Here is a 12,154-nt window from a genome sequence, read left to right as displayed (position 1 = left end):
CGTGTCCATTTGCATTATTAGTAGGATATAACAGATATTTAATAAATGTCAGGAAGCTTTCTATTATTGGGGATCTGGAATGGCCTTGTCTCAGCATCCTCATTCTGAATGCACCAGACAGCCTGTGGCCACAGGGTTTGCGGGTTGCAGGTTTTTCGAATGGGTACTATGATATGGGTTTCCCCAGGTCAGTTGCTGGGCGTCTGTGGCTAAGGAGGTAGAGTGGGTTGCCCATTAATCGGAAGATCGGTTAATCAGCCGATGACTGTATGAATGTGTGGGAATGTTAGTTTTCATTTGAGCACTTAGTGTATGAATGTGTGTGAATGGGTGAATGCGATGTAGTGTAAAAGCGCTTTGAGTGTTTGCAAAGACTAGAGTCGCTAGAGCATTTATATTTACATTTAGCTAAAGTAAGCCAAAAGTGACAGCCAGGGACTTTAAAAAATGTCTAGGTCAGACGCTGTCTCTTCTCCCTGCCTGCTTGTCGACTGTGTCTAGATTATCTAAACCATATTTAAATATTCTATGATAAGTCTTCATCAGTCTCTGAAACTTCTTCAGTACACCTGAACCTGGCTCACAATTAATTAGGAGTGACAACTCCATCCATCCATCGTCAACCGCTTATCCTGCGTATAGGGTCGCAGGGGGCTGGAGCCAATCCTAGCTGACATCGGGCGAAAGGTGAGGTACACCCTGGGCAAGTGGCGAGACTGAGTGACAACTGCAATAGCCAAATGTTATGCTTCCTTTTGGTCTTGTTCAGTTCTGTTGTGTGGAATAGAACGGCAGTGTAAAAGTTAATGTTTCCCCCACTGCTAAAATGAAAGATCTAGTTAAAGCACACAGTTCCTGCACTTTGCTGAATACTCATGTAGCTCACTATCATTTATGGTGAGGAGTAGATTAGCAGGGTTTAATGATGTACAATGACTGACCTTGACATTAGACAGAAATAAAGGAATGTTTTGGTATCTCAGCCAATGACTGGAGACAAATGAGCTGTTTCTGCTACAATGGAAGCAACGAACGTGGCTCAAGCAATGTAACCATCTGATAACCCACAATATCATGCAATCAATTATTATGCTTTTTCTTCACTTGTGCTGCAGCTACTGGTCTAAGTAATAAAGGTAAAACCGGATTCTACACTGTCCAGCTTTGAGGAGAAATATACTGCTTGTCCTACCTTTAGTTAGAAAGATAGGCTACATCCTGCTACAGAAGAAATTCCTAAACTTATGTCTCTGTTCTTCTATCTCGACTCTTCAGTCGTGACTCGTCCTGTCAGGCCTGTAGCTGTGTTTACAACGTACACAAGACAGTCTGTATCTATGGCAACGGCTGTCTCCCATCTCGTCACTGGCTAGCTAACTTGCTATGATGGATTAGAAAAGACGGGTGTTAAATTTAAGCATCAATTTTAGCATCAATGTTAGCATAAAGTTTAGTAATGAGTCAAGTTGGAGTGATTAATTGTGTTAGTGGAGGAGAGGAAACTTCACCTTTTCAGGAAGTTTTCTTACAAATTATCGGCCCATTGATAAAGATTTTAACAGATGTAGGATGTCGATCAAATTTAAAATGATTCGTCTAGGCAGTCGATATATACCTATTAATACATGGTCTGGGAAATTTAAAGCTTTATCATATGGTTTAAGTAGTCTTTCATTCATAATATTTCGGTGTTCATGTTGTTCCTCATCTTCATTGTAATTACCATACACACCTAAAAGCAGTGGTATTAGGTCCAACTAAGGAAATGCTTTGATTAGGATGGTTCTATAATATCTAAATTCCTATCCTACGATGTGGTATGTTTTTTCCTAAATACTGTTAGGAAACATGTTTCTTTAACACCAAAAATCCTAAATGTCATCCTAAATACATAAGATGTTGACTAAGGCCTCTTTTGTTGAATAAATCTCCATTCACCCAGCTTCAATGGATATTGATGGTATTTTGATTTAGGTACAATTTCAATTTGGCCTAGTAAGACCAGTATTTTTTTACTTTTAGCCCAGAGAGTTGCAAAAATATCTGTCAGCTCTGGGGAGTCCACTATGAGTGCAGTTTGAGCCATTTGAATCATTTTAGTGTACTTGATTTTTGAAATTAATTGTACGCTTCTTTTCACAACTAGTGTTATGTTTACACGGCCTTCTGTGTTTGCAAATGTTCACTAAAATACAGTTGTTGGAGTTTTTGTCAGTGTTACTACTATCCCCAGGGCCATTGTCCCAAACCAGATCCGCACACTGTCAGTCTGTGCTCTTAGATCATTCCTTAAATGCTGATCGCTGTCGCAGTTAAAACAACCAGTTCTGTTCCTTTTTCCTCATCCTCCACCTCCAGCACCACAGCCCCCTGCAGTGTTCTCAGCCTCTGGATTGTCCCTCATAGACTGCGAGTTGGGCCATCCTGCTGTTTCTTTGATTGTTTAAGTTGAGTCTCGCTCATCTGTTTTGTGTGGACTGCTTATCTCTCTACAGCAGACAATCATCCTGTCTCACAGTCAACACAATGTGTCTTTACTTTGCTTTTATTATTTCTATGGCTGGTTGGGCTGAGTGGGTTGTGAATGTCCCTTGGCCTCAGCTCAAAGGGCGTTGACCTCTTGCTGGACACTGGAGTACAGTGATATAGCCTATTTGGTTTGCTGCTCTCATGCCTTGGCCTGCTGTCCCTCTGCGTCAGCTGGGTTTGGCTCAGTCAATGGATGGTGCCTCTGCGGGGCTAAGTCGAGATCAAAACCAGTTCTGTGGAGTTTAGACCACCGGACAGCCGTAACTTTAATGAACCCTGCCTTCGTCTGCTGCCTTCTTTCCCTCGATTTACCTTCCCCGTGAATGCTTTCAAATTTCCTTTAAATTGGGAGAATTTAGTTTTTTTTTAACATTTTTTGTGATTTGTCTTTTCCTGTCTTTCGTATAGTGCTTTTATCTGTCTCATACTAAAACTTACCTGTTCTGGAAATCCTAATTCTTGAATCCACACTGTAAATTGGTCATAGCTCTTTATCACATTTTCAACATGGCACGGTGGCACGTAGCAATACGCAGGCACGGTCTGATGAAATTCGGTCGTACCCTCTTCTTTTTAGGGACGCTATAGTGACCCAGCATTGGTCTCAGCTCCAGGGCCCCACTTCTCTACAGTCTGACCTCGGTTGCCATGCTGTTGCCAGGAAGGTATGCGGCGTTTATCCCTTGACCTTGACTTGCACAATTTTTCCCAGTTGTGATCCTGGCGCTGTTTTCATGTTGCAGCAATCCCACCTTGTTGCCAAACTGTCATGGGAATTTTCTGATATTTAACAAGAACAGCTCATTCAGAGATTTATTGCAATATTATTCAGACAGTTGCAAAGCGATTTATTTTTTTATTGAATTTCAATCATGCAGTCTCAAGCATCACAAATTTGTTTCTCTTAGAGACAAACGGTTGACCTTTAATTAATACTCAGCTGTCCAACTGCGCAATTGTCCATTCATCATTGTATCTATCTTGAGATAAAAACATTTTATGCTGTATAATAACCTGACAATGACTATAGCTATTGGGGATGGTACCATAAACGCTTTCACACAAAGATAGAGGAATCAAAGGATTGCCCTGTGTTCCAAAGTAACATCAAAAAACAGGTTTGCATCATGGTTTATAACAAGAGATAAGTAAGCTATGAAATCATGTAACAACAATAAAATTAAAGAGAGAGAGTCATTTCCATTACAGATGTCACTAAATCCTACACACTGGTGACTGTGGTGCTGGGCATTTCTGAAAAAGAGCCTTCATGCTTGCTGAATCTACTCTGGTTAAAAAGAAATGTTTGATTTAAAGAAGTCAAAGTATTAGTTTGTTTTTAAAACTGTTAGTTGAAACTATTAAACTGTTCACAGGCAAAGGTTAGCACCTTTCACAGCAAATAAATCTGAAGAGGCAAATTTGTCCTGCTGGTATAAATGGCTTACATCATGTGCAGTCTCTTTTCATGTACAGGGTAGTTGTATGTTGTGACATTATAATCAAATCCCATTTATGTTGCAACTGCCGATGGGAGCTCTGCAAACACTAGCCATTGACATTTTTTGTGCCTAAACTAGGCTAAAACAGCTTCACATTCACGACTGAGTGGCAGCTGGTGAAAAACATCTTAGTATAACCTTCATGTGAAAAGCAAATTTGATTATAATGTCTGATCTGTACTTAGTCTAAATACAGGCTTGTTGTGCATGTGTGAATGCTTGTCATGTTCATTTTAAGAAGCAACTTAAAACGAGGATGTCATATTGTTGTTGTAATGAGGCAGAGCATCAGTGCAAAATAACAGCACTAACAGTTGTAACTGCATCCCTGTGTTTTGGGCACTGAATCACATCAGGCCACATGTAAGAACTTATTCGTATTCTTGTCTTAACTTATTATTATTTTTTATCATACGGTGGGCTGGTACATGTGTGCCACGTCAGATTCAGCAAACTCTCCTAATTTAAGATCACTGTGTAAATGACGTGAGTAAACATGATGAATGCCTTCTGTGTATAATTAAGCGTGTGTTCATGAGAATTGTAAATGAGTAGGGGTGTGACGAGACGCTTAACCCATGAGACGAGATTCGAGATAGGGTTCACAAGATCGAGACGAGACAAGATTTTAACACTGTTTTAAAAAACGAGTTAGGAATGTAACTATGGTTCTATGAATTCTTCCTGACCGCCAGACTTCATCTCGCATTTGCGCAGGTCGAGTAATTATACCTAGAAAGTCACCTGTGACCATGCGATGACATAGGGAGCACGCACTAGTATAAAACCCTCATGTCATCACGCAATCTGTTCCTACAGAATCTTCCTGCCCAGATTCTGAGTGACAAGACAACTCTGGTCATCCAGAATTCATAGAACCATAGTTACATTCATAACTCTCGTTTTTTAAAACAGTGTTAAAATCTTGTCTCGTCTCGATCTTGTGAAGTTACATTCGTAACTATGATTCTATTTCATTCTTCCTGAGCACTGGATGACTTATACCAGCAAGGTCACGAGGAATGCTCACCGTGCTAAGGAGTGGAAGCAGTTGACAGGACAGCTGCTGCCACCTCGTGGGCCAGTGAGGTGGAAGTGCACGCTATACCCGGTTATAGCGAGCAAAGGTACATGAAGACTCCAGTGACCTTCACATAAGCCTTTAGGGACCGAACTGGACACAGTAGCTGTTACAGCTCTTCCGACCCTTCAGACAAGCCTGGTGGACTGAATGCGGCCAACTCGATGGCTTGGTTTACATGCGAGGGAGGCCCCCGCTTTGGCAGGAAGTATGGATTCGGTAGGAGAGTAACTCCTGACCTATCCAGGTACCAACGCAGGCACCTCAGGCTCACTGATAGGGGATGCAGTTCTCCCACTCGTTTTGCTGATGTGACAGCAAGCACAAATGCTGTCTTAGCAGACAACCACCTCAACTCTGTCTGCCCTAAAAGTTCAAATGGGGGCAGAATCAAGGATCTCAAAACCACCTTCAAGTCCCACGGTGGCATTACAGTGACACCTGATGGTCTAAGCCTATGCGTGCCCTTCAAGAACTGACTAACCAGATAGTGTGACCCCACTGTGCGGTTATCCACTCTCATGCGCCCCGCTGAAATGGCACCTGCATACACCTTCAAGGTCGAGGCGCACCTGCCGGCATCCAACAACGACTGCAGGAAACACAGAATGCTAGTTACTGAGCAGTTCTCCGGTACCTCACCCTTTTCCCCGCACCACTGGGAAAAAACCTTCCAACAATTAGCATACAGTGGAGTGGAGGGAGCCCTCGAACTTAATACAGTGTGGATCACTGACTGGTCACAAGATGCCAGGAGTGGGTCCTGGCTTCCACCGGCCACACACACATCTGAAGGCGGTCCGGATTCGGATGCCATATGCGTCCCCCCAGCTGAGAGAGAAGGTCTGGTCTCTTTGATAGGCGCCATGGATCCCCACTGAGCATCCTGAGAAGCACTGGGAACCATGGCCTTCCTGGCCAGTTGGGGGCCACTAGCAGCAGTTTGTGGCCTCCCTGTTGGACCCTTTCCAGCGTCACCTGAATGAGTGGAATTGGAGGATAGGCATACAGAAGGCACGCTGGCCACGCGTGAGCTGAGGCATCCTGCCCTAAAGGACCGGTCCTCTCCCTTAGAGACAACCAGAGGGGACAATGTTTTGATACTTCTGAGGCAAAGACATCCACTTCTGCCCTACAATATTGGCCCCAAATCATTTCCACCACCTCTGGGTGGAGTCTCCAGTCTCCCTGTGGCGGCCCCTGGTGGGACAGCACATCTGCCGCACTGTTCTGTGCGCCGGGAGATGTATGGCCCTGAGGCTCAGAAAGTGGGGAAATGCCCACTTCAAGAGCTGCTGTGATACTCTCAGACCCTGCTTGGACCTGGTGCCCCCCTAATGATTGACATGATACACCGCCGAGGTGCTGTCCATCCGGATGAGAACATGCCGGCCCTTCAGTGCTCGGAGAAAGTGTCGCAGTGCCAGATGTATTGCTCTGAGCTTGAGCACATTTATGTGCTCTACCTTCTGCTGGCTGCTCCATCAGCCCCTGATGGTTTTGCATTGCCAGACTGTGGCCTGATAAAGAGGCGTCTGTCTCTACAACCTCCCTGTGGGAGGGGATCACTCCCAGAGGAACCCACTCGGCAGAGATACAGTTTTCCCCGCCAGGGCTCCAAGGCCTGGCAAAAAAGGCTGGACACTCTGATGCCCATGGACGCTTCTGTCAGCATGCCCAGCAGCCTGAGAAAAATGCCATATTTCAAAACCCTGCTCGTGAATATACGAAGGGCCAGTGAGAGACCGAATGGCACCACCTTCAATTGGTTAGCCTGCCCTCGAAAGGTGAACATCAGGAACTTCCTGTGGTGTGGTGCAATAGGCACGTGAAAATAGGCATCCTTGAGGTCTATCGACACAAACCAGGCCACCTGCGTCACTGACTGGATGACATCTGCCATGCGTAACATGCGGAATGGAAGCACCTTTAAAATCTTGTTCAGCCCCCTCAGGTCCAGGATTGGGCGAAACCCGCCATCCTTCTTTGGAATTGATAAAATACACTGAAGAGAACCCACTGAGCCGTGTATGTCCTTCTACAGGCTCGATGGCGTCCTCTAGAAGGGCTGCAAGTTCCTGGCTGAGGGCCAGGGATTTTGCAGGATCTCTGAGCACACACCTTCTGATCCCACAGAAAAGTGGCGCTGATCGCAGCCTCTGGTTGACGTGAACACGAAGCACCAACCCTCAGGTTACATGGCTAAAAGCGACGAGTGTCACGATCCTGTCCTGAGCGTGTCTGGGTTTCAGTCGGTGTGTCTTGTTGCGGAGTCTGGGTTTTTGTTCCATGTCTGTGTTCCTAGTCCTGTGCCTTAGTTCATGTCTTAAGTGTTTACTCCTGGTCTGTGTACTTCTGTGTTTTGCCCATGTCTGTCCTGAGTTCTGTTCAAGTCTTAGCTTCTGTCTGTGTTACTTTCAGACCTGTTTCTCCTGTAGATCAACTTTTCAAATGTAATATCATCCCTGCTGAGTCATGATTTAGTCATCTCACTGATAAATTATTACATTTTAATTTAATTATGAACTCCTGGACTTTAATATAGCCTATGTTTCAGCAGCTTTTCAAGTTCAAAACCTTCTGCACATTTAAAATCTCTCCCACATATCATGTGTTCTCTGACATGTCCAGAAAAAAGGCGGAATATTATAAGACTAACGTCATCATTTGTTGAGAAGTCTACCTGCCCTATACTCTGCTGTGCATTACCTTATTTATTCGCTTTTAGTAACGTCATCCCCTTTAGACCGTTTGACCGATGCAGTGTGGTACTTAGGGTGACCAGACGTCCCGAAAAATCCGGGACAGACCGGACTGCAGTTGGGACAACTGCTCGTAATTTGGGAAAATTAGACCTAACATGAGTTTTAATTATAGCCTAATTAAACATTAAATACTGATCGTTGTAGTTCTCTTGCTCCAGCAGCTCTCGTGCTCTTTTCCCCTTTTTGTTTTTTTGTGGTTAGTGGAAGTTACAGTCGCGAGGACAGGGAAAGTGTAGCTTCAGGCAGCCACGGCACAGCGGAGAGATCTGACACGCGCGGACAGATGTGCACTGATAACATGAATAAAATAAAAATTAGGTAAAAGATCATGATTTACCTACATATCCACAGTTGTTGTGTTTTTCCTAATGACAGACAGGTGACTTCATGAACAAAAATAATTAATTTTAGTGTTGTGTTTTGATTTTCACGTGTGTTAATGTTCATTGACACACCCCCCTCCCTAATTTCACCCATTCTCATCTGGTCACCCTAGTGGGACTGCATGCTGCATGTGAAACCGAAAGTAAATTACACACTTTTGATCAGGCAGAAATCTCACCACAAATCCATACGTTAACATAAGCAGCTCAGATGAAGTGCAGCTCACAGTAGGTTTGGGCCGATAGACGATGCCATCGTCCATGGGCGATGGCTGACAAACATCACGACATTGAGCCAGCATCGTGATTGTAAAACCACCGCCCACCCAGCAAAAAAAAATCTCAAATTTTCACATTATACCACCCTGTGAAAGCAGGTTTTAATGACCACGAATATTCTTATTATTGTATTTAAGTATGCTTTGCACCTGACTCGGAGTTCTCTTCTCCCCACACTCGTGACACACTTACACACACCTACACCTCAGGTAAACATCTCTCTGTCTCTCTCGCCCCCGAAAACTACATTTTCTCCATCAGCAGTATGTTTTATAAAGTTGCCTTAAAAGACTGAGAACCCGTTATCACGGCAGCAGGCGAGCCGCACGTCGGCTTATTAATGACCTGGCCTATCAAACAACTGAAACCAACATCTGTACTCTGTGTTCCCTGCAGCTTTACCTGGTCCATGCATAAAATATCCACCGCGGCTTGTGAGTAAGTTAATAGTCTAAAATGTTTTTTTACAGAGTGAAGTCTGCGCGAGAACACATGCACATGTTCAGTGGCTGTTCTAGACCAGTTTTATTAAGGGGGCCAGCTGTTTTGTCAGAGGGGCACATTCAATCCGGGACAAAAGAGACAAAGGCAATGTTCAAGCTTTCAAAATGCCTTGTTTAGTTTATAATGTAATGTTTTAGTAACTTACAGTTATTTGTTTCAGTAACAGGATCTTTTCAGAAACTTAGTAATAGTTTTATTAAATTACATTATACAAAAAAAACATTCCTGTTAACTTTAGCTCAAGTTACAGTGCACTCTTTGATGCAACACTTCTTTGTAAGGCTTAATGAACAGTAGAAACTCTAGTGTACTAGTGTGATTGTGTATCCCACTATAACTTTTGTTAGGAAACAACAAACTTCACCCACATTCACCCCTGTTATTAGTCCTGATGTGAAATATACACAAAATTAAATACTTAGGCCATCATCTGTGCATTATAAAGGGGGGATACATATTTTGGTAGACTGCATGTCCAGCCTGGTAGGACTAGTAGGCTACTGTTATCGCTTTTTGTGTATGAAAAGTGTTGTTTAAATGCAATGCATTATTAAATTGTTATGATAATAATTTACCCTTTAAGGAGGGGGACTCAAAACAAAGGAAACATGGAGTACAAGGACAAATATTGTCTACAATGCTGCATACAGTTTAGTGTACATTTCGTCACAAGGAAGATATATTAATATGATCACTGCAGACCAGGGCAATTAAATTACATATTCGATTGGGCCGGATTTTAAAACCAGGACACAGGATGGGCTGGACATTTTCTCTCGAGTTGGGATCATTAGGATTTTATTGACACACTTGTATTGGTAATCCTTATTGGTTCAGTTCTTTATCGATGCTCTTATCAGTCCTATTTATTACTAAATAATTTCATATATTATTAAAAAATAATAATTTAAAATTTTTTATTAACTAAATGTTGTTTCTAGAGCAGCAACAGGATTTACAACAGCAAAGTCACTAATAGCTCACTGGAAACGGTGTCATAAATCATATTCCTGACATCAACATACCGAGTTTAGAAAGAATGAACAGCTCAGTCCCTCCTCCCTCTGCTTCTGGTAGAGAAGGAGGGGTGGTCTGTTTTAATGTGCCATATTTTAATGTAAGTGGCAAACTGGCTAAGCTGAACAGTTACTAAAGACAGAGATTTCACTTTAGCTTGTTTGTAACAATAAGCTATTATCTGAACCAGCGCTGTGGTTGTGTAAAACCAAAACACAGCTGCGGTGGAAGACAGACTGAGCAGATTAAAACATAGTGTTTTGCGTGTTTATGCTTATTAAACAGGAGTGTTGGTAAAGAATTGGCTTTTTACTGGCTAAGTCTTTATTGTAGGAGGCGCTCTGCAGACACTGGCCCCTCCATTGGCCCTCCCCAAAAACCGCCACAGCTGATGTTTCATTGTTGTAGACATCGGCCGACGGAAAGGATTGAAAAGCCTACAGCATGTTTTTCTTCTTCGCCAATTATTTTTTATATAACATTAGGCGATTTAATTTCATGATCTCGTTTTAGAAAACAGAATTTAGGCATCTTGTACAACCTTTCTGGTAGAGTGGTGTAGAATTTTGAATGGAGCACACTGTTAGTATTAATTAGTAGCTGTTAGTCCCTGGAGCGCTGCATGTAGCCATAGCAACAGTAAATGTAACATTTAACAATGACTGGCCATGAAATGTTTAGACTCGGGTTAAATGACAACTGATTGTTATAACCATAAAAGCTGTGTTCACGGGGTGATTTCATTTTAATAGAATCATTTTTGATGATTCTTATTATAATAAGGTTATAGGTGATGGAGGCAGACAGTGGGCTAAAAGCAAGTCTCCTGTGTTCGATCCATTTATATGTATAAACAATGAGATTGTGTCTTTTAGACGTCAGCCATAGACCTAGACCCTAGATCCATGAAGGTAGCAGGAAAAAGACAGTAAATAGTCCACGTTCTCAAACGTTGCTTTTGATGTTTTGTGTTGTGGTGAAGTAGAAACAACTCCCCTCTTGAAAAACTTAGAAAGAATAGAAGAAGTGAAAGAAAATAATATTCAGGCACTCATTACATGGACGGATGGTATATTTTAAAACAATCTTCATTTAATCAGGCATGATTATGGTAAAAAAAAAAAAACCTTGGTCGTTCCAGGCCTTTCTGTGTGGAGTTTGCATGTTCTCCCTGTGTCTGCGTGGGTTCTCTCCGGGTGCTCTGGCTTCCTCCCACCATCCAAAGACATACAGGCTAGGTTGATTGGTGACTCTAAATTGTCCTTAGGTTTGAGTGTGATTGGTTGTCTATGTGTGGCCCTGCGGTGTACTCCGCCTTTTGACTGATGTCAGCTTGGATTGGCTCCAGCCCACCCGCAACCCTGTACACAGGATAAGCGGTTGACAATGGATGGACGGATGGATCCATCCATCCATCAGCAGAGTTAATAATAAATAGATTAATAACACCTTCTTCCATATAAGGACAATTCACTTGAAGGAAACAGTCCCATTACACCAGGAACTGACCACACCTATGAATAAACATGTTACATTTCTGCTCACAATTGTATTTGATAACTGACTGATTGATTCACTGACTGATTCCAGCTTGCCCCAGACGATGCCTGGAAGTGTCCCCACTGTAAGCAGCTTCAGCAGGGAATGGTGAAGATGAGCCTCTGGACTCTTCCTGACATACTGATCCTCCATCTCAAGCGCTTCCGACAGGTATACGAGCTGTAAAGTTGCCTCTGCTTAAGACAAGTACTCTAGTTAAACTTGCATTGAAGTATGTATCTTTTAAAGCTGCACTAATTGATATTTTTCCATTAACAATTGATCAAATTACAATGTGTAGTGTGAAAGTGGTCACTCGTTAGGATGAACACAGAGAATGATCATCTTACTCTGCAGTTCCCCTCAGCTCTGCAGAGTGTTTTTGCATTTTTACGCTCATTGTTTTATGTGTAACACTTAAACCAGACATAATTGTGTTTGTTGTGCTCTTGCTTTCTGTGAGGAGTGGAAGTAACAGAATGATCAACAACTGAATCAATAGCTAACTGAATTGAAGAAAATGCTCTCATGTTAATTGTAGCATCAAATACTTTC

The 12,154-nt window shown here is 42.6% G+C and overlaps 1 protein-coding gene across 1 annotated transcript in view; it reads left to right on the top strand.

The window, feature by feature from the left end:
- The window catches only part of usp43a (ubiquitin specific peptidase 43a), a 146,711-nt gene that overhangs the window by 98,343 nt on the left and 36,214 nt on the right, over positions 1-12,154 (top strand). Inside the window, exon 12 of the mRNA XM_038713771.1 lies at positions 11,651-11,770. Coding sequence (XP_038569699.1) covers positions 11,651-11,770 — 120 coding nt within the window. The remainder of the gene's footprint in view (positions 1-11,650; positions 11,771-12,154) is intronic.

The sequence above is a fragment of the Micropterus salmoides genome, unplaced genomic scaffold, assembly GCF_014851395.1.
Source record: "Micropterus salmoides isolate LMB-PRFRI ecotype aquatic unplaced genomic scaffold, ASM1485139v1 Ms_hic_scaffold_12, whole genome shotgun sequence".
NCBI lineage: Eukaryota > Metazoa > Chordata > Actinopteri > Centrarchiformes > Centrarchidae > Micropterus > Micropterus salmoides.
Note: the sequence above shows the minus strand (reverse complement) of the source record. Positions and strands in the feature narration are given on the sequence as shown.